Here is a 21,059-nt window from a genome sequence, read left to right as displayed (position 1 = left end):
CCTTTGCGGTCCGGGATCATTTGCGGTCCTAAGATCATTTGCGGATCCGTACAAATATCTGGAAGAAATGATAGCTACATCATGCTCTCCTAGAAAAATGTACATACGTGTATGATTAGAAGGTGGAGAGAAAACTGTGAAAGGAAATTTAATCAGTCAATTCGCAATGTTATGAAATAAAAAGTCAATCTCCATAATAATTATAGCTAGTATTTACTTCGGTGGCCCTTCACATAAAGCAATGTTTTCACCTAGGTCGACTTAACACCAGCGTCATATGACCTCAGTGAGAGACAACAATCGTATCTGATCAAGCTCGACGTGCGGGAACCCCGCTTAAAGCGTGTACGTCAGGGGTGTGTTTTTGCTAACCACCCTGTAAATGAAGACTTTGAAGAGCAGCTCTCAAAGCCGTTTTACTTCCAACAGGAAGATCATGGAACTATTAGTGGCGTCCATTTTGCAAAGAGGTCTGAGTCACCCGAAATTGCAGCCTTCAAGAAAGGTAGGGAACAGTGAGACAAAGTATATTGCCAGATTTTGCAGCGGTATTAGCGTTTCAGATATAATTTTTGACTAAATAACTACTGTCAAAGCCATTCACGAGTAGCAGAGAAAGCGCTAAAGATATCCATAATGATAAGCCATTTTTCAGCCACATTTACAGGTAAATGATTGTGGCTGAACGACGATTTAAGAAAGAGATTCGATTTGCTACCTCTTCCTATCTGTCTGAAATGGAATTTAAGGGAAGCAAAAAGCAAAAGAAAACAACTGTTTGCTCAAAGTGCACAGATTTTTCCTCATCTGGAGACTTGTTGGGCAAGGTAGAGTGCTCAAATTATTATTATACGTTCGACGTAAGCATGAAAATGTATGTTTTTATAAGTTAGCTCTAGCTCATGCTATGCAAGAACTCAGTCTAACAAGAGAGGAATGGTAACTCGGCCCAGCTGCATGCGATTCTCCTCCCCTTACCTATTGTTTGATCACAGGTATTACAGGCGCATTTCAGCTTAATCTAAAAGAAGTGCATAGATCTAACATCTATGAAGTGCAAGAACACGATGATTCTGGAATCTTTCGAACAAAGTACAGGGTGATTTCGGCCAACGATACACACGCTCATCTTCATCGCTCTTGGACGAACCAAGATTATCATATATTTGCGGACGGTACCCAGGCCAAGGCAGAACACAGGGTGCAGTCTCAACACAATGCACATATTCATGTGAAAGACGGAAAGATAGAAAGAGTTCACCGTACTAATAAAGCATTTTTTAGACCTTCCAATGGTCATCCTAGAGCAGACAATTTCGAGGGTTTTAAAAGCCAAGAGCAAGACATTGAAATGTCAACAAAGGGATACAGCAAACTGACGTTAAGATCTTGTCTAGGACCTGAAAACCATCGTTCCAAGCGATCAGCAACAGAGGAACAGCATTTAAAGATAGCTCGTACTCTTATCAGAGACAATCTTTTGTTTACTGACACTGAGAAGATAAACTGGTCCAAGATCGGTGGAGAGAAGAAAAAGCCGAAGCCTTTCTATGAAGTGCTGCGCTGTTTCACCGACAAAAGTATGAAGGAGAGTCAAATCGCTGATTGCTCTAATGAGATGCATCGTATGGTTCGCGAAGATGAAGACGCTTTTCGAACAATCAATCGACTTGTTCGGGATCGAAGTCACCAAAACATCACGTCTTGGGCAGTATATGTAGCAGCACTTGCCGGTCACGGAAAGTACCAGGCCCAAAACACTTTAGCGCAAGCAGTTAGGGCAGATTACTCTCGACCTCTTAGCAAAGAAGAGTATCAGACACTTCTGATCGGAATTTTTTACTTACCAGAAGGTCCACTTCACTCACAACTCTTTGATGCCTTGTTAAACCTTGTGTCACGAGAAGAGAAAGGAGATGAAGTCACATCTACAGCGATGCTTGTCTTAGCAGGACTAGCTGAAAGAGCACAGAGATCGGGGTACAATGACACCTTATGCGAAAGCGTCGCTGACATGATCCACAACAGGTACCAAAACAGATCAACATTGTATGATCCCGACAGCTCGGACCACGAAATACAGCTAAGAGACCACATCTGGGCCTTTGGAAATCTCGGACATCATTCCGGACTTCCAGTTATCCTTCAACACATTGACCACGATAACTCTGGTATTCGATCAGCGGTGATCTCAGCCATGCGCAAGCTTCCCACGAGAGATACGAATCAACACTTGATGCAAGCGCTATACGAAGATGAACATCCTAAAGTAAAAGCTGCTGTGGTTGATGTTTTGGTTGAGCGTCATCAAAATTTAAGCGACTCAGTGGTACAGGGGCTGGAACGTGCGTTATGGCTAGCCGCAGAAAGTGAGACTCTGGATTCTTCGATTATTCAACTTATTGAAAACCATGGAGATCATCCCAAAGCAGTTTATTTAAGGAAGAGACGAAGAGCAATTCATCGCCAAAAACGTGCTCTCTTCCCATTCCTTCATCCAAGAGAGTTTGCTCTTGGCCCTTCCAAGCGATGGTTGAAGACCTACGGTGGTAAGTGGATGGGAGCCGAATCGGTCATACAGTTCATTAATCAAGTAAAGCTAAGAATTGGCATTTTTGGTGGAAAATTTGAGGTGAATCTTGACAACCAAGCTTATATTCAAGCTCACATTCTCAAGTTTGGATTTGATGTCGTGCGAGGTAAAGCTACTTTCAAGGCTTCTGCCAGTTTCAAGAATGATTTCCCGAAAGACCTCATCCACGCCATTGCTGATACTGGCGACAGTCTCCTTAGGCAGTTTGATAGTATTACGAGCGTGATTGCTGAACAGATAAACCAGTTTATCAGCAAGCTTGCTGGTTATTTACCGTTGCAAATAGACAAATTTATAGAGTTCGTCAGCAAGCTCGTTCAATTTGTGCAGAACCTGGTGCAGCCTTTACGACCGATTAATCTGATCGGAAAAATCATAAAGTTTACCAAAGATGTTCTAAGCCGCCTTAAGGACTGGAAGTGGCTAAGAGACATGATAAAGAAAATACAGCAAAGTCTCGGAAGGCTGACTGCTATAGACTACGTTTTTCAAAAAGTTATTTCATCTCTGGACAACATCCTCAGCATTTTGGGTAAAATAACCAACTATTTGCCTCATAAACTGCCGGAAAATTTCAATATCAAGACACTCCTGGACATTCTTCGCTCGGTCTCTGTCGACCTGCATTTTGACAAAATCAAAGAGTATTTCAATTCCTTAGGGATGTCTGTTCCTGGCGGTTTCAATTTCCAGCTTCCGTTCAAGTTCTCCATCCACCTTTCGCTTCCTCTGGAAACACTTCAGCAAACTTCCTTAAATCTTTTGCAGTTTGCCAATCGTTTCCTGGATATGTCTTCTTTGCTTGATTTTCTCCAAAGCATTAGATTCCCAAGGTTACAGTTACCAGACATGAACCAACGATTCCCTTCTTTTAATTTGAGTGGTTTTAACTTTGGTCTGCGTTTTGATTGGCGAATCAGCCTTAAGTTCAAGATCAATCTGAAATCAATGGGCTTCCAGAACTTTATCACTATTTTAGAGAAACTTGGAGCCTTTCTAGTAGAGTTCAAACTCTCAGGTTTTGATCTCGAAAAGTTTTTTGAAGAAATATTGCCTGGCAAGAACTTTGATCTTGGAACACTTTTTAAAGAAATTTTGGGCGGAAACTCCAACTCGAATTCTTCAAATTCGGCTGCAGCTCTGCAAGAATTCCTAGAGAGTCTTTTTGAACTACTTGACGTTCAATATGGAAATGTGTTAGCAATAGCTGACATCACAGATTTCTTTCAGGAGCTTGGGCCGGCAGTGGAGCAGTTCACGAAGAAAAACGTGCAGCGTATATGTGGAGTGTATAAATTGGCTTTGAATTCATCACAGGAATTTAGAGAGTTTGGAGTAAACGTTGAGCAGAAAGGAATTCAGGCCCTTCGGCTAGTGGAGAATACCACCCAGAGTGCACTAACGGAACTACTAAACTTTACTGTCCTTGTAGATTCTCTAATAGACGAAATTCAGCGCAACTTTACCACAGCTGCAAAAGGATTCGTTTTAGACTCGCTGCAAGAGCTCACAGGCAAACTGAAAGATATTCGGAATCTTGCAGATGATATAGTGGACTTTGCCAACGGGACAGCCTCACAAGTCAATGGTGCATGCACCAAAGCTACAAATTTCTCCACTGACATAATAGATAAAGTACAAGAAAACGCTCGTAAAGCACTCATGGAGTTAGGATCGTTCATTGGACCTGTCGCCACTAACATAAAGGCGGTTGGAGGACAATTAAAATCCGCCGTGTCTAATATCGAGACGTGGCATGCAGAGAATATGGCAGCTCGTGTCGGGAAGATTTCTCGTGTTGCCCAGATAATATCAGATTTCCTTTCAATTCTTAATACAAAGAAAGGGTTTCTCAAATCCGTCCGTGAAATAGCTATGAAAATCAACGAGGCCCTGGCGCATCTCCGGAATCTTCCAGAGTACGCGACTAAAGCAAGGAAAACAGTAGATGATATACTTAACTTTGCAGACAGAGCTCACGACTACGAAAAAGAGATCAAGAAGCTTGATATCAGAAAGCAGTTTGGACTTGACTTTGATCAGCGAATAAGAGATGTCTGCAACAAGTTTAAGACCATCGCTGCTGAGACGCTCGATAAGTTTGGAAACTATGACATTGTCAAAGAAGTTGATACGTTTTTCAACAAAGAGGCTGATAAGCTCATCAGCAAAGCCATGTCAAAGTTTCTTATAATTAAAGAACCGATTGACGAGATGCAAGACGAATTACGAAATATCAAAGCCATGGTACGTGAAGTGATGGGTGTCTTAATTGAGCTTAAGCCTTTCACCAACAATTTTTCGCCTATTCTAGAGACGGCAGTTAAACTACCCGACTGCAAGCAGATCAAGAAAATACTCGTAGAGAGCACCAAACCATGCGTCCGCAAAGCTTTTGGGGTTGGGAGATACGTCATCGATCAGTATAAGGACTTCAAGAAGGAAGTGAGAGTTCTATATGACATGGTTCCGGCTACATGGAAGAACTTCAAAATACAGAAGTGTATCAAGGGTGGAGGTTGCATTTCCGAAGCTTTTATCGATCAAGCTAGAACCATCAAAGATAAGGTTGATGTGCTTAAAGATAAGTTTAAAGAAGCGAGTGGATACACTGACCTTCTTGAAACTTACAAACAAGGGGTTGATAACATCACAGCTGTTATCGACACGGTGAAACTATTAGCGGAGCAAGTCCGGAATTTCTCCCTTAAAGATGATGTTCAAAGAGTAAAGGCGGTTTTCCAAAAGATCACTGGCCGAAAGGCTGAGAACAAAGAGGGGAGTGGCATTCAAAAGCGCTCCGTAGGAGAAGTAAAAGGACGAATCGAAAGAATTGTGGACTATATACAGAAGGCAAGGGAAACTAAGAAGAAAATGCAAGACTTTCTCGAAAACACATTCAAAGCAATGAGAAATGTTTACGATGATGCTGTTCTAGAACATATCGAAGCCGTTGAAGATGTGCGTTCCAAACTTAAACTATCATACGAACTGTGGAAAAAGACAGAGAATATCAACCACGTCCTGGGAGGACTAGATACTGTTACCCAAGGTGCGTTACAATATGCTGATAGCTTAAAAGGTGTAACAAGTTCAGTCTCGAGCCCAATCATCGACCTCTTATCTGAAGCAGGAGAACTCAGTGATGTCGTGAAGCCCTTTCTTGACAAATATGCTACCAAATTCACTGATACTGTGACAAAAGTCAACAACTTTATGGACAAGGTCACAGACTTTCTTAAAAAGCTACAGCTGCGACAGAGAGGATTAGACCCCATGGCCTACAAACCGTGGGAACAAATACCCTATTGTTCGGAGGAAGTTTGTGTACGATCAATCCAACGATCGTCATCACTCTATCTAAAGACCATTTTCACTTGGAAGTTCCCACATCTAGATGACCTTTCCTCCATGGACAAGAGTGGGCGTTGGCTAATCCCAGGTTTGTTTGATGACTATAAAGTAGAGGGAATTTCAAGGCTCTCCCAAAGCGAGGTTATTTTGGGTATGCATGGAGTCTCTAGCAACAAAGGGAAAGCATCACTTTTAGTGGTAACCAACGTTGGTTATGGAGTTAAAAAGATAATTCAACTTGGTAGTCAAGGAAGCCCTCTAGTTGTAAAAATAGGAGGAGTGGCTGTTGCTCGAGATTACATCTGGATCAGTGACAGCGCGTCAAACAAAATTTATTCCCTAAAGAAATCTAGTGTGACAAGTTCGTTCTGGCCGCCAAAGCCATCTTGGGTTGATTTGTCCAGATCTGCATCAGTTGAAGGTACCGCAACCTCTCTTTCTTACGATGAGCTATTCAATTTCCTGTGGGTAACAGACGGCAAAGGTGGAAAGGCCTACGGCTATAAGCTATCTGCTAATGGGGATCTATCTCCTTTTGGCTTAACACCTGACAGAGTAATCATCATCGGAGCAAACGCACAAGGCATGGCTATCGTCAGACAGTTCAGTACCGAGTATGTTTGCATCTCGAAATGTGCCATGATTTCTGGTTTCCAATGTAAGCTCGAGTTCCATGACATCAGTAATGGTGATGAGACTGGAGAGGCCACGCTCTCTAGAGTCGTCAGAACCCCTTCGGGCTTAGAGTCGGTCTCCAGAGTTGACAGTGAAGTAATCGCAGTGGCGTTCTCAAGTGGTACTTATGCTGAGAGAGATAATGTAGAGCTTATAGGCGGAGACTTTGAAGAAAGATATTTCTATCTCAGACTTCCGATTTTGAAAATGACTTTTGGAATCCAAGAGAACTGCCTGTTCTTTACGGTTATGAAGGACTACATTCTGCGACCGCGGAGGTTGTTTCCATTCGGAGACATGATTTGCGGAACTACACGAAAGCGAAGCACCTCCCAAGAGCTATTGGAGTCTGATGTTTATTCGGAGCAACTAGAAGAAGATCATAAGAGCAATAGGAGAATGCGCAGGCAAGCCTCAGATCTCGGATCGTGTATGACCTTGTTCCGTGGAAATGTTCTTAAGGGATATCAGCAATTCCTCCCTGAATATTCACAAATCATAGTTGTGTTTGGCATACCAGTAAAACTGTTTGCTGGTGCTGGTGGCTATTATAGTGTAGACTTTCAAGGACAAGTTTGTTTAAAGGACAAGGTTTTTCGTCTTGGTCTCATGCCCGGAGCTTGGATCTCTGTCTACGCTGGTGCCGCTTTATCACTCTTTGTTGTAGAAGCTGGAATTACAATTGAGGCAAGACTTTTGGAGACCCACTTTATACCAGACCTGTTTATCAGGATTGATAAGTGGCCATTGAAAGCGTGCATCGAGCTAAAGATGCGAATGACACCGCTTCGCATTAGAGTTTGGCTTTGGTATAGATTCCGTCTCTGCTTCCGGTTAAGGTGCTGGTTATTTGGCTGTAGTATAAACAACGGATGGTGTGGAAAAAATACCATCTGGGAGTGGTGGTGGTCAGCGAGAATGATTGACCAGACGCTCTTTACAAATTGTCACCAAGATGTTGACACGACGCCACCTATCGCTGGGGAATGTACGGCAAGGCAAGCTGCTGACAAAATATATTTCGTACAGTGGCATGGATTCTCCGAAGATACTAAAATCAGCAACTACCACGTTAAGATAGGATCCATTCAGGGTTCTGGCGATGACTACTCTGCATGGGTGGGAACATCTTTAAGCATAGTTGTCAATGATCTTCCAATAATGCACGGACGAGATGTGTATGTCAGCGTATTGGCGACGAATGACGTGGGGCGTGATAGTAAGTTGGTTAACTGCCCTAAATTTACGGCGAGACGTAAGAGTCCTCAGATTCGGTATGTCTACGATGGTGTCAATGAACGCCAAGATGTGGATTATCAGTCAGATACATACACTTTAGGTATGAATTTTGCCTTTAGGAGCAATATAAAGAATATCGCATACATAAAATGGGGAGTATCGTCCTCTACCAACTGCACGTTTGACGAAGCTGAAGCAGATATCGTTCCCTTGACCACTCTCGGTGACTCAACTATTATCCAGACTTCTGGCCTGAATTTGAATCACGGAAAAAAATATTTCACACGCCTTTATGGGATGGATTTGTTAGGATTAAAAGCAGTCATGTGCAGCGATGGTATCGTGATTGACACAACTCCACCTTTTCCTGGACATTTTCAAGATGGTGCTGGTGAGAGCGATGTGATGTTTATCCCATCACTGAAGCGCATCCGTGGTAAGTTCGACCCTTTCAAAGATCCCGAGAGCCCTATGGTGAGATATGAGTGGAGAATTTTGAGAAATAACACCAATAAAGATGTTACGTCATTTGTGGATATTGCACTCACTCAACAGACACCCTTCATGGATGGCCTTTCTCTTGAGGCTGGTTTAGCTTACAAACTAGTACTCCGTGGAACAAACGCAGCAGGACTTCAAACGGTTATTGAGACAAATGGGTTTGTGCCAGATAATACACCACCGCAATGCGAAGAGACTGCTATTGACGTAACGAACGATGAAGATTTCTTTGATGTCGACTTTGTTAGAAAATTAAGCAGTATTCAAGCAAAATGGAAATGTGTTGATCGGGAAAGTGGCATTCGCGCACAACTGGTGGGAGTTGGTACTTATCCAGGAGGAGATGACGTGAGAGCATTTGAAGATGTCAACTTTGTTACCCACAAAGTCATCCAAGGTGGAATGCTTTTTGCGAGTGTCTCTGATGTCAACATTCTTCCGCGAGTTAGATATCACGTCACCATAAAGATCATAAATGGAGCTAACCTTAAGAAAACTATTTGGTCTGATGGCATTATTATTGACAATACACCGCCCTCAGTCGCCTCACAATACATTAAAGACGGCTTTGAGGGGAAGGATAAGAATTACACCAGCGAAAGATACACCTTCAGTGCGCACTGGGAACAAGCATTTGCAGATTCAGAGAGTGGCCTGATTGAGTACCGCGTTTCTTTAGGGACTAGCCCTGGATTCAATGACGTTCAGAATTTTAAGACAATTGGCTACCAAACCGGAGTGACCATTTCAGGTCTTTTCCTAAGCAGTGGTCAGCGTTATTTTGTTACAGTTGTTGCCTGCAACGGGGTTGGTATGTGTATTAATGGCAGTAGTAACGGAGCCATTGTAGACTTTGTTCCTCCGCACACTGGAAAAGTAATCACTGGATCAACTGGTCCTCCACTTTTGTACCAGTGGATGACTAAATCAGTATGGGCAAGATGGAATTGGTGTTTAGTGGATGAGAACAGAGTATCTGGACCACTCGATCCTAATCAGTGTAGAAACGACAGCTTCTATGATGTACATAGTGGCGTAGCGGGTTTCGCTATTTCAGTGGCCTCTTTGAAGAATGATGACCTATTAGCAGCGCTTAAGACGGCTGGACGGGTTAGGGTTACTGGGCGTAACATTGACCTCGAAGATGGAGTTTACTCAGTTGTAATCGAGGCAAAAGATAAAGCAGGTGTTGTTGCTCGTGGTTTGTCAAATACATTCATCGTTGATAGTACTCCCCCACTAGTTACGTATGTTCAACACGGACATTTCGGCGAAACACTGTCAGCTATCAGGAAGTTACGCATTACTTTCAGAGCTTACTTTGAAATTGAGGATGATTTATCAAAAGTTGCGAAGTACAAAGTGGGAGTAGGAAGTTATCCTGGGACTGATGACGTCATGAAATTTCAGTCAATTCTATTACGTACACCAGCTTCTTCACTGCAAGTCAACTGGACAGCGTTAAACTCGTTTTCCGTGGAAAACAACCGACGTTATTTCATTACCATTTGGGCCATCAACAATGCTGGACTGTTTAGCATCAAATCCTCGCCCCCTCTACTCTCTGACCAAGAACCCCCGAAGGGTGGAATCGTCCTAGACGGATGGGGCTCAGCTGATGCCCAGTATCAAAGCTACTTCACCCTTTTCCGTGCCCATTGGTATGGCTTTACTGACTTCTCTGGTGTTGAAACAGTACTATTAGGTTTATCGTGCAAGGCAGACTCAATCAGCTGCGATGTGAGAAAGGAAGAAATTGTTCCATCCAATACCAATTACTATCTGTTATTCGGGCTGAATTTGACTTCTGGTCACAAATACCACGCATGTCTCAAGATGATAGACAGGGCTGGGAATCAAGCGCTTTTCCATTCTAATGGTGTGATTGTGGATAGCACTCCTCCCCTTCCAGGCTTTGTGACCGATGGAAGACCTGGAGCGGAAATTGACCAACAAATCGAGAGTTCAGTTCTTCGAGCTTCATGGTTTAACTTTACTGAACAAGAAACAAGAATATTAACTTATCAGCTGGCATTCGGCACGTCTCCTGAAGCCCAAGATGTGCAACAATTTACAGATGTAGGGCTCGTAAACACAGCTTCAAGCTCTAGATTACAAATTTCAGAGTTGGCAAGTGGCAGTCGTTATTATGCGACAGTGATTGCACTCAATCTGCTCGGTATGCCCAGTGCGATGGTTTCTTCCAGAGGTGTTTTGGTCGATTTCACACCTCCCGTTTTCTCAAAGCCTCTTCTGGATGGTGACAATCCAAATCAAGACTTAGGTTTCACCACTGGAGGTTCCTTGACTGCCACATGGACCTGCAATGATCTAGAAACATCGTTAGCGTCCATAGAGATTGCTTTTGGGTTACAGCCTGGAGAGGTCGATTTTATGAACTTCACAAGCTTGCCGATTCACAAAACATCGTTTACAGTAGCGGGCAATCTTCAACTGGGATATCGTTACTTTGCAACAGTAAAATGCACAAATAATGTGGGTCTTAGAGCCATTGCTGTTTCAAACGGCGTTGTCTTTGATGACACTCCTCCAGATTTAATTTATGTCCAAGATGGGGAATACCAATACTCTACAAGAAACTTGACAGTAAAATTCAAATTTGCTGACGCGGAGAGTGGTGTAAAAGAATATGCAGTGAAAGTATTCAGCTCAGTCGACGACGGTTACGGGTCCTTTAGTTTCAACGGCAATGTTTCTATAGCGGCTTTGATTTTGGCCAAAGATCTTGATAGTGAGAGAAGGTATTTTGTCAATGTGACAGCAGTGAACGGTGTTGGGTTGGAAACTACCGTGAAATCAGACGGATTTACCGTTGATATTTCACCTCCAGTATGCCTACATGTATGGGATGGTCAGAGAGATCTTCAGCAGGACTTAAAATACGCTCCAAGCTCAAGCAAACTAAGTATTTCGTGGGTGTGCTATGATAATGAATCTCCCATACTTCGATATCGTTTCGCTGTTAAAAGCTTGCGCACAAGCGAATACGTTATTCCTTTTTATACTTTGAACACACCCGTAAACTCCACAGGGTCTGTAATAATAACGGGAGGAGGTCAAATTTCAACAGGATTTCAAGAAGGGGAAACGTACGCCGGTGGTATTGAGGCTCTTAACGCTGTCGGCCTGTCCTCAGTACATTGGACGGATGGTGTTATCATTGATAGCTCCCCACCTGAAGTGAACGACTTGAAATTAACATATGACCCAAATAATGATTCTGTGAGCGCTTCATGGGCTGCGAAGGATGACCAAAGTGGACTCGAGTTTGTCGCATGGGGATTGGGAACTAATCCAGAGAATAACGACATAAGAAACTTTTCAAAAGTGCCAATATCCATGTCGACCGTTTTGATTTCCGATATCCCTTCGTTATTCGGTTCAACGTACTTCTTGCGGCTTCTTGCTGTAAATAAAGCCGGCTTATCTAGTGAGACGGCATCAAATGGCGTCGTAATCGACCGAACCGCGCCGAACCCTGGCGTTGTGGTTGCTCAGTATGTTTTTCCGAGAAAATATGATCGGAACAAGAATGAAGTACCAGGATCATTGATGGTGGTAAGTTGGACAGGCTTTACAGATCCTGAAAGTGGCATTAGACAGACCAGCTGGGCCGTTGGTGAAGATCTTCTCTCGCTTAAATTAAGTAGCGGTAATATTTATACTGAGATAATCGCAGACGACTCAGTAGGCGGAGTGGTAATCAATAATCAAACTCTCGTCGAAAACAAGACTTACTTCGTCTGCATTCGAGTCAGAAATGGCGCTGGACTTCAAAGAACTGATTGCTCGTCTGGATTGTTTGCCATACTTGGAAAGTTTTCTGCTGGGGTTGTGAGCGATGGCCCAGTAATTTCAGCGAAAGATATTGACTTCCAACTAGATGACAAAGCAATTTGGGCGCACTGGAGTGGCTTCAAGGATCCAGCATTTGGTATCTTCAGGTATGATTGGTGCATTAGGGATCAACCGCCTAACCCCTCTGGTCCTGATTTTTGTAAGTGGCCATTCTTGGAGTCATATCATCTGAAAACGTCCACTAACAACTTCCACAACCTGACACTCGAACACGGCAAGAAATACTATGTCACAGTCAGAGCTGAGAATAGCAGAGGAGAGCAAGTCAGTGCTTCATCGGATGGAGTTGTCGTTGATCGAACGCCTCCAGTAGGAAAGTCACTCCAAATATCCCCCACAACTGGAAAAGGAACTATGTATGTGAACACACCTTCTGCCCCTGTAGTCACGTGGTCCATAGACGATCTTGAAAGCGGTATAAACCATTTTCTTGTCGGAGTAGGTAGTTTCCATTTCCAAGACAACTTGCTAGGGTTTCAACGTGTAGACAGCCTTAGTCGCTCCATCGACTTGGACCAACTTAATTTTACTCTACACCAAGGACTTGTGTTTCACGTAACAGTTATTGGAGTCAACATACTTGGCCTGAAAACCACTCTGACATCACAGCAAGTTGTAGTGGACTGGACGCCACCACAACCTGGTCTTGTAATTGATGGTAATCTAACCTCCACGGGTAGCCAAGAATTCTTCGACATAGATTATCAGCGCGAAAATGGGGTAGTGTCTGCTCACTGGAAGGGATTTCAAGATACTGAGAGCAGTGTTGCTGAATACAATTGGTGTGTTGGAACGACGCAAGGTATGCAACTGACTATTTATATTCTTAAAACTACTTTGTATTCAAAGGGATCTCGCCAAAATAGGGCGATATTGAGATCCGTGAAGTTTAATTTAACATTCCTGCATTATCGTGGATATGAAAGAAACCACGTTTCTTTCTGTTCCGGCGTTCGGTATGAATCGTTGTTGGCGCACAAGGGTGATCACTTGAATTATGTTTCATCAACTCATATTCTGAAATGTCTTTCCTTCCGTGGAATGCCTGTGGCAGGCTCAGGCAAAGGTTTGCCTGGTGTTCCTTTTTTATCATCAACGTATGTTTCGCGAACTATTTATCCGTTCGCTATGAACTATATGAAATAAGAACACCTCTTTTCTGAGCACTTTCACCATCAGTGTGACTTATGCAATATTTGTAATTTTCATATCACGCAGGAGCCTGTGACGTGCATAACATGACATCTTCAAATCCTCTAACAAGTGTGCATCCTTCCATTATCCTAAAGGAAGGCCAACGGTACTTTTTTACAGTGGAAGCTATCAATGGTGTTGGCTTAAAAGAAACAGCTTACTCTGATGGTGTAACACTGGATGCCACTCCACCCAATGTAGGGAAAGTTTTAGTTTTCTCCTCGTCTTTCCATCGGTGTGATGATTATGATAATTCTTCTTGCGATATTAAGCAACGTAGCAATCGTTTGTTGTCGTTTTCCTGGGAAGCACCTTCCGATGAGGAAAGTGGAATTTGTTTTGTTGAGTGGTGCGCTAGCTCGAGAGCTAAATCATGTGATATAGTCTCGTGGTCAGCTGTAGATACAAGTATAACGTCGATCGAGCACCCTCTTCCTCAGCCACTCGCATCGGGAACTGTAGTATTTATTAGATTAAAAGTTACAAATTGCGTAGGAGTAGTAGCCACCGCCATCTCTAAACCGCTGCTTATTGATAATACCGAGCCAACAGTTGGTGCCATTATAGTTGGAGACACAATGAAAACTAAGTACCTGCGGAAAGACGACCCCATAATAGCAGAATGGAGTGGATTTGTTGATCTTGATAGTGGATTAAGTCACTTTGAGTGGGCTGTATGTCACGCGGGTACTACAAAAGACTGCATCATTCCATTTGTTGATGTTGGACTCAAAAATAGCATACATAATTCTGCTCTAGACATCAAACCTGGAGTTTCCTATGTTGTTATGCTTCGAGCCCACAACAATGTGGGGTTGTTCAGTGAGGCTGTGTCTAACCAGTTCATACTCGACGTCGCGGCACCGATTGCAGGCAACATATACGATGGATCGAGCGAGAGAAATGACGCAGCGCTGCAGATATCAGAAAGTGATGTCTCCGCTAATTGGTCACCGTTTATCGATCCTAACAGCAGAATAACCGAGTACGAGATGTGTGTGGGAACAGCACAAGAGAAGTGCGACGTGAGTACTTTTATCAGTGTGGGAACCGCCCTCCAAGGTATAATCACAGGTTTAAGTTTGAATCACACCGGAAAGTATTTCGTCACCGTAAGAGCAACAAATGAAGCTGGTTACAGCAACATTGCGGCCTCTAATGGAGTTAAAGTCGATAGTACTCCCCCTGTTGGGGGCAAAGTAAGAGATGGACAAACACTTGAAGACATCGATTTCCAAGAGAGCGGTGCGTTTATTTATGCTAACTGGGATGTTTTTCAGGATGTAGAGTCTGAGATAAGCAGATACACATGGTGTGCTGGAACAAGAAAGGGAAGCTGTGATATCATCCCTGTAACGGATGTCGGTGACAGCACAAGCGCTGGCCAGCAGATTTATCCATCCTTTGGGACCGAAATGGGCGTGTTCGTAACAGTAAGCGCTTACAACGGCGCAGGAGCAGTTACAAGAGTGACTTCAGACGGCTTTGAAGTAGACGGCACTCCACCTGTCATCGCAAAGGTAACTTACTATTCAAAGTCAGATTGATTCTTTTTTTTACATGCAGGTCTTTCATAGAAGGATCGGAAAAAAAAATCTTTTTCTCAAAGTAATGAATCTATTTTCGTAATGTGTAAGTCAATGTATTAGGTTCGAGCTTCTCCAAATTCGATTTGTTTGTTGAGACTTCTTTCTCTTTCATCGGATCAAAAATTTTCGAAGAAAACCAGAAAAATTGTTTCTTCGAGTTAAAGTCTTTCATGTAACTGAATTCCTTATTTTGGTTTTGCATCAATCCAAAGACCTTCGTTTAGTTTTATGATCGAAAGGGTACCTAAGTGGCCCTCTCATTATTTAACCCGTGTATAATCCCTTGCAACTGAAAGTATTTAGAAAAAGTCCACTCCTTTCGTAAATTTTAACATTTTCATTCAAGTATGTTAATGCACCTTTACAGGTGGTTGACTTACACCGGGGATCATATTTTGTCGACAAAGACTATATCAGCGCCAGGGACGCTTATTGCGTCAGTTGGGAAACAGAGGATGCTGAAAGTAGTGTTTTAAAGAGCGAGGTCTCCATTTGTTCCGCTATCGACGTGAACAACTGTTTAGTAAAAAATATGGATATTGGAAACCGCACATATATATGCATTGCCGATTTAGAATTTCATGAAGGAGTCAAGTATGTAACAACGATTCGTTCTACGAACACTGTTGGTAGAGCGAGCGAGTTGTCATCGGATGGCTTCGTGGTAGACTCGACTCCCCCAATAGTGGGTGAAATCATGCACGTTGAAAATCCTCCGGTAGGCGAATCCCCTGAGGTGTTCACCGACTCGGAAATATTTGTAAAGTGGAGTGGATTCTCAGACATGGAAAGTGAGATTGAGAAATACTTTGTTTGTGTTGGTACCCAACCTGGGGAATGCAATATAATGAGCTTTGCTGACCTTGGGAACGCCACTAGTTGCATTTTGCAAAACCAGAGACTCGTTCATGGCGAAACGTATTTTGTCTCTATAAAGGCTGAGAACAAAGCTGGCCTTGTGAGCGTCAACGTGTCCTCTAGTGGAGTTACTGTTGACAATACAGGTAACCTATATGAATTGTGGTTTTTTTCCGGATATAAGGACGAAATTTATGGATCTAAAGCAATTTTTAGAAGTAAAATAAACTTTAAGAGATAGATCTTTCTTTGTTGCCTTTTTTATGCATGTATTTCTTTTCGACGATTTGTAGGGCTTTGACACACTAGGTCAACTTCATTTACAAATAACGATATCAGTTATATTAAATGGAAATATCTGTCTTATTTCAATGAGAACATTGAGCCCTCTTTAAGTCTATCAAATGCTGGTCGCTTTAAATGTCACCTTTCGCTAGAAATTTCATCGGCACAATTTCTCTTGTCATTATGGAGACCAACACGGCCGCATCTTAAAATGATGGACTGTTTTTGTTATCGTTGGTGTCATTAAAGCGATATGCTTTTTTCGGAAGGTCCCACATCTGAAGGACAAATTTTAGATGGAGCAAAAGAAAGTGAAGACATTGACTTTCAAAAAAGCAGGACTTTCATCGCAGCTCATTGGAATGAATTTGCAGACCTCGAAAGTGACGTCAAAAGTATCAGGTGGTGTGCTGGCTTGTCACCAGGTTCATGCAATCTTGTTCAAGAAACTGAACTTACTCCATCGAGTACCTCCACACGTAAGGTTCTCAACAAACCCGTAAAGAACGGTGAGCGGTACTATGTCACGGTGAACGCAGTTAACGGAGCAGGCGTTCAAACCTCATACATGTCAGATGGAGTGACTGTTGATGAGACTCCGCCAACTTCCGGGATTGTGATCTACGGAAATGGCATAGAGAGCAGTTATGTAAATGGAGAGGAAGATATTCGTGCACATTGGATTAACTTTGAAGACTTAGAGTCTGGCATCGAGTCCTATGAAATAGCTTTGTGCGACGCCCGGAACGTGTCCATCTGCCCACAATCTTTTACTGGAGTGGGAAAAGCTACCAATGTTTCGATAACAGGTAAGATAAAAAGATCTGTATGTTAAGATATTCACGTCCGTTTAGGTGAGCCTCGGCGGACAAATTTTACAGCAACATGACGGCTTACCAGAGCAAGTTGTAGCGCTAAGTCCAACTCAATTGCAAATTTGTCTGCAATAATTCTCAGACGCATTATAGACCTCTTAATGACGAAAACCTTACACCAAGACAATTAAAAAGTATTTTCAAGGAATCACTATAAATTATATTCTCTTGTACTAGTTTGTCTTATATTAAAGTCAAATACACTAGTGATAGTGCATTTGATAAACAACCGACATGCTCATAGCCAAGCTATGAGTCAAACTTTAAGGGAGTGATCGATTTCTGCAAAATATATATTTGCTTATAAATTTTTGTGACTTGCAGGAGTAGACCTTGAAAGCGGCGGTCAGTACTTCGTCATCGTTAGGGCCTTCAACTTTGCCGGTCTCTATGCTCAAGCTTCCTCTGATGGATTCACGGTTGATTTTACCCCACCCTTGACAGGCGAAGCAAGGATTGGAACTGGACTCCAGCCAGCCAAATACCAATCAGATTTGACGAATTTGACTGTCAGGTGCAGTACAAAATTAGTCTTTGGTTTTCAAAATCGTCATTGGCTTGTTTGTGGATAACACAATTTTTATGCACTTCGTAAATCGATTAAGTAAGAAAACATTAAAACTATTTTGAAAATTTATGAGCAATCGCTGCAACACAGCACTTACACAACCATCACGCGAGAAGAGGTAACTCAGAACGCTACAGATCCCTTAAAATTCCTTTTCATCCTGACTTATCTTCGTTGGCTACCTTAATTTGATTATGCGCTACTGCGTGATCATGGAACTGGGCTGTATCCGATATTATTAGAACAAATATTTCCTCCTCGAAACTCAAACTTCTGCGCTTGTAGTGAAGACACTCTTTCTTTTTCTAACTAGAATTACAATTTTTTTTGCGCAGGTGGGATCAATTTATTGACCCCGAAAGTAGAATATCTCTATATAAAGTTTGTGTCACTACTGTCCCTGGGAATTGTACAGTCACCAAATACATTGACGTGGGTATGGATGTCAGCTTCACTATTCATGAGTTAAATCTACTTCATGGCGAATCATATTTTGCAATTGTAAAAGGAACAAACCATATCGGAATGTCCTCGGAGATGGCAACAAACCAAATATTGATCGATTCAACGCCACCAGTTTTGAAATATCCCGACAACGGTCTGATCAACACTACTAGAGAAAATCCTACCGGAAACATTTCTGTTCATCAGGGGCTTCAGTTTCCAACCAAAACGACGATTCAAGGCAGCGATCACGTACGTTTCAAGTGCACTGAAGAATTACTGACTGCTGACTGGGATGAATTTGAAGATCCAGAGAGCCAGTTAGAGCGATATGACTGGTGTGTTGGAACATCTCAAGCACAGTGCGATGTATTAACTTTAAGGTCCGTGGAAAAAAGAAGCAATGGAGCAGATATAACAAATAGAATATCTTCAGGGACGCTGCTTTTTGCAACAGTATACGCCATAAATGGCGTAGGATTAAAAGCTCGTTTGGTATCTGAACACTGCAAGGTCATATCCGTTGCACCTATGGTTGTGGAAGTTATCGATATTCCCGCTTCGAACGGAACCACTCTCTCCGACATTGACTGGAAATCTATGGCCCAAAGTTTGTCACTCAGATGGGAGATATTTGGAAGATATTTTGAAGATATTTCACGTTTTCATATTCAGGTAGCTATCACACAGCCTTCTTCGAACCTGTCTTTGCCGCAGATTGACTCCGCGAAGTCCTGGCGTAGCGAACCGCTAGTACACGATTTCATGGACGTATTGAAATGGCAACGAAATGTGACTCTTCAGGGCGTGACTTTAGAGCCATGGGAACGTTACCGAGAAGTTGTGAGGGTCTGGAACGAAGGAGGTATTTACAGTGATTCTGCGAGTGATGGACTGAGAATCGAGCCTGCTGCTCCTCCAGAGCGTGGATTATTCCTCTCAGATAAGGCAGCCAAACAAGAGCCCCAACGTTGGCTCCCAGATCTAAGATTGCCTACGGTTAACGAGAGTGCATTAGACTCGGAGATAAGATATATATCTTCCCCTGGGGAGGTGGAATTAATCGTGAGAAGTGGCTTAAATGACTCCAGCAATAGAACAGCTTTTATTTTGGATCACAATCTTTTCAGTCCGACTAAGGAATTTAAAATTATTGTTCAAAGAGTTGCATCAGACACGAATGAAATGAAACCAACACCACTGAGGAGTTGCGCGTAATGGAAGTCTTCCCGGGTTTTGCCGATCCCGATGGTCCATGTTGTACCAGGCGCCCGCTTGATCCCCAATCTCTCGTCAGTGACACTCATTTTAAAACAACCATGCCCTCTTATCATTTTGGTGTTTCTATCGCAAGGCTACCAAACGATCATTTTGCTGTTGGTTCTGCAGATAAGGCGTTTGTTTTGCCCCTTCGAAACAGGGCTGCCAGCCACATAACATTGCCAGATTACATTGTTGGTTTTCCGACAACACCCATCACTGTGGTATCTCACGGTAATAGGTCCGCATTCATGGCCAATGGTAAAGCCTATATTTTTCAAAGTGAAGTCAATGACACCGGCGACCTTGACTTAACTAAGACTGCAATTTTGGGAAATTGTAGGACTGTATCAACCGATATGTGTGACGCAAGCAACAAGTGGGCCGATAATGTGAAACATGTAATAGCCATCAATCACAATACGATCGCTATGACAGGAATTAACTCATCTACGAAAACCAGTGTTGTGGCCCTTTTCCAGGAACAAGATGGTATGTGGAAGCTTGCGAAAGCTCTGGGAAAAGAAAACAATCATAATAACTTCGGACTTTCCTTGTCTTTGAACAAGCGTATCTTAGCTGTAGCGACAGGAGAAGGGAAGAATTCTTGCATCTCAGTGTACTCTGTTGAGATGTTTACATTGCTCATGACAATTCGCATTTCTGAGCTCGGAAAAATGACTACTCCTTTTTCACTTTTTCTTACGGAGACTGACGCGCTAATAATGGTATCTGAGGACCACAAGTCTGTAGATGTTTTACAGCTCAACATCACATCAAGTTCATACAAAGATGTATGCGACTTTCAAATCACACAAAACGAACATCTTAGTGGACACCTCGATGTCGATGCTCGAGATGGAGGTTACATCATCGCATTGGGTATGCAGACATCAGATGGCCGAGAGGGTGTGCTATTGTTAGGTTTTCATGGAATCTTTACGGACAATGAACTTAAAAAATGTGCCAACCTAGGACGTGTGATCGCACGAGAAAGTGGACCAAGAGTGGATGATGGAATTCCTCGTACTTCCGTTTCCTTTATCAACGATACAGTTTTGTTTGGTGCCCCAGATGTTATCGCATGGCCAGGACAAGGTGAAAATTCAGGTACTGGAAGGATTTATATAGCAACTTATTGTCCTGCTGATCATGTTCGGGTCAGGGTATCTCAGATAAAGGACATTGGGTCGGTGCGTTGCGTACCTTGCGAGACTGGACGGAAATCATTTGGCGGGTTCGCTGACATGTGCATGGAGTGTGACGGAATGTCATGCTTAACACCTCAAAGTGACGATCCTTTCAGTTTTAAATCAAATATTTGTGACGCAGTTTCTTGTCATTCTCAATCGATTTTGAATGCATCAACAAACGGCTTGAACTTCTCCTTCGCAAAAAGATCATTTTTCGTCCCTGGCCCGGAGAATTTGTACACGGTGCAGTTGCTTGAAACAACACGAGCCGATCTTTCAACAACTTCTCTCTCAGAGTCGTTCGTGATCGATCCGACCTCCCCTAAGATTGGACTTGTCTATGATGGACTTGGGAGCGACCCAAACAAGAACTGCTCGGACAACTCGACTTTTGGCGAAGACAGTCAGTGCTCTTCTCGTGACTTTAAGGAAACGGATGTGGACTACACCAATAATACGGGAGAGGTACACGCCAGATGGCTTGACTTCCTCGACGACGAAAGCGACATCGTAGAGTACTTCTGGTGTGTAGGATCTAGGCCCATGACAGAC

At 42.9% G+C, this 21,059-nt stretch overlaps 2 protein-coding genes across 2 annotated transcripts in view; both read left to right on the top strand.

Moving 5' to 3' along the window:
* LOC149046567 (uncharacterized) overlaps positions 1–2,952 on the top strand; it is a 3,002-nt gene extending 50 nt beyond the window's left edge. The window contains exons 1-4 of the mRNA XM_089202592.1: positions 1–109; positions 256–505; positions 996–2,699; positions 2,831–2,952. The exon at positions 1–109 is cut by the window's left edge and continues 50 nt beyond it. Coding sequence (XP_089058718.1) covers positions 1–109; positions 256–505; positions 996–2,699; positions 2,831–2,952 — 2,185 coding nt within the window. The remainder of the gene's footprint in view (positions 110–255; positions 506–995; positions 2,700–2,830) is intronic.
* Positions 2,859–19,396, top strand: LOC149046566 (uncharacterized). The gene is made up of 6 exons (XM_089204568.1): positions 2,859–13,043; positions 13,460–14,955; positions 15,392–16,028; positions 16,437–16,976; positions 17,367–17,556; positions 17,946–19,396. The coding sequence occupies exons 1-6, from the start codon at positions 3,026–3,028 to the stop codon at positions 19,270–19,272; spliced, it is 14,208 nt and encodes a 4,735-aa protein (XP_089060694.1). The 5' UTR covers positions 2,859–3,025; the 3' UTR covers positions 19,273–19,396.
* Positions 19,397–21,059: the final 1,663 nt, after the last annotated feature.

This window comes from Pocillopora damicornis, chromosome 4 (assembly GCF_964200805.1).
Source record: "Pocillopora damicornis chromosome 4, jaPocDami1.2, whole genome shotgun sequence".
Lineage (NCBI taxonomy): Eukaryota > Metazoa > Cnidaria > Anthozoa > Scleractinia > Pocilloporidae > Pocillopora > Pocillopora damicornis.
The sequence above is the reverse complement of the archived record's forward strand: the minus strand, read 5'-3'. Positions and strand labels throughout refer to the sequence as shown.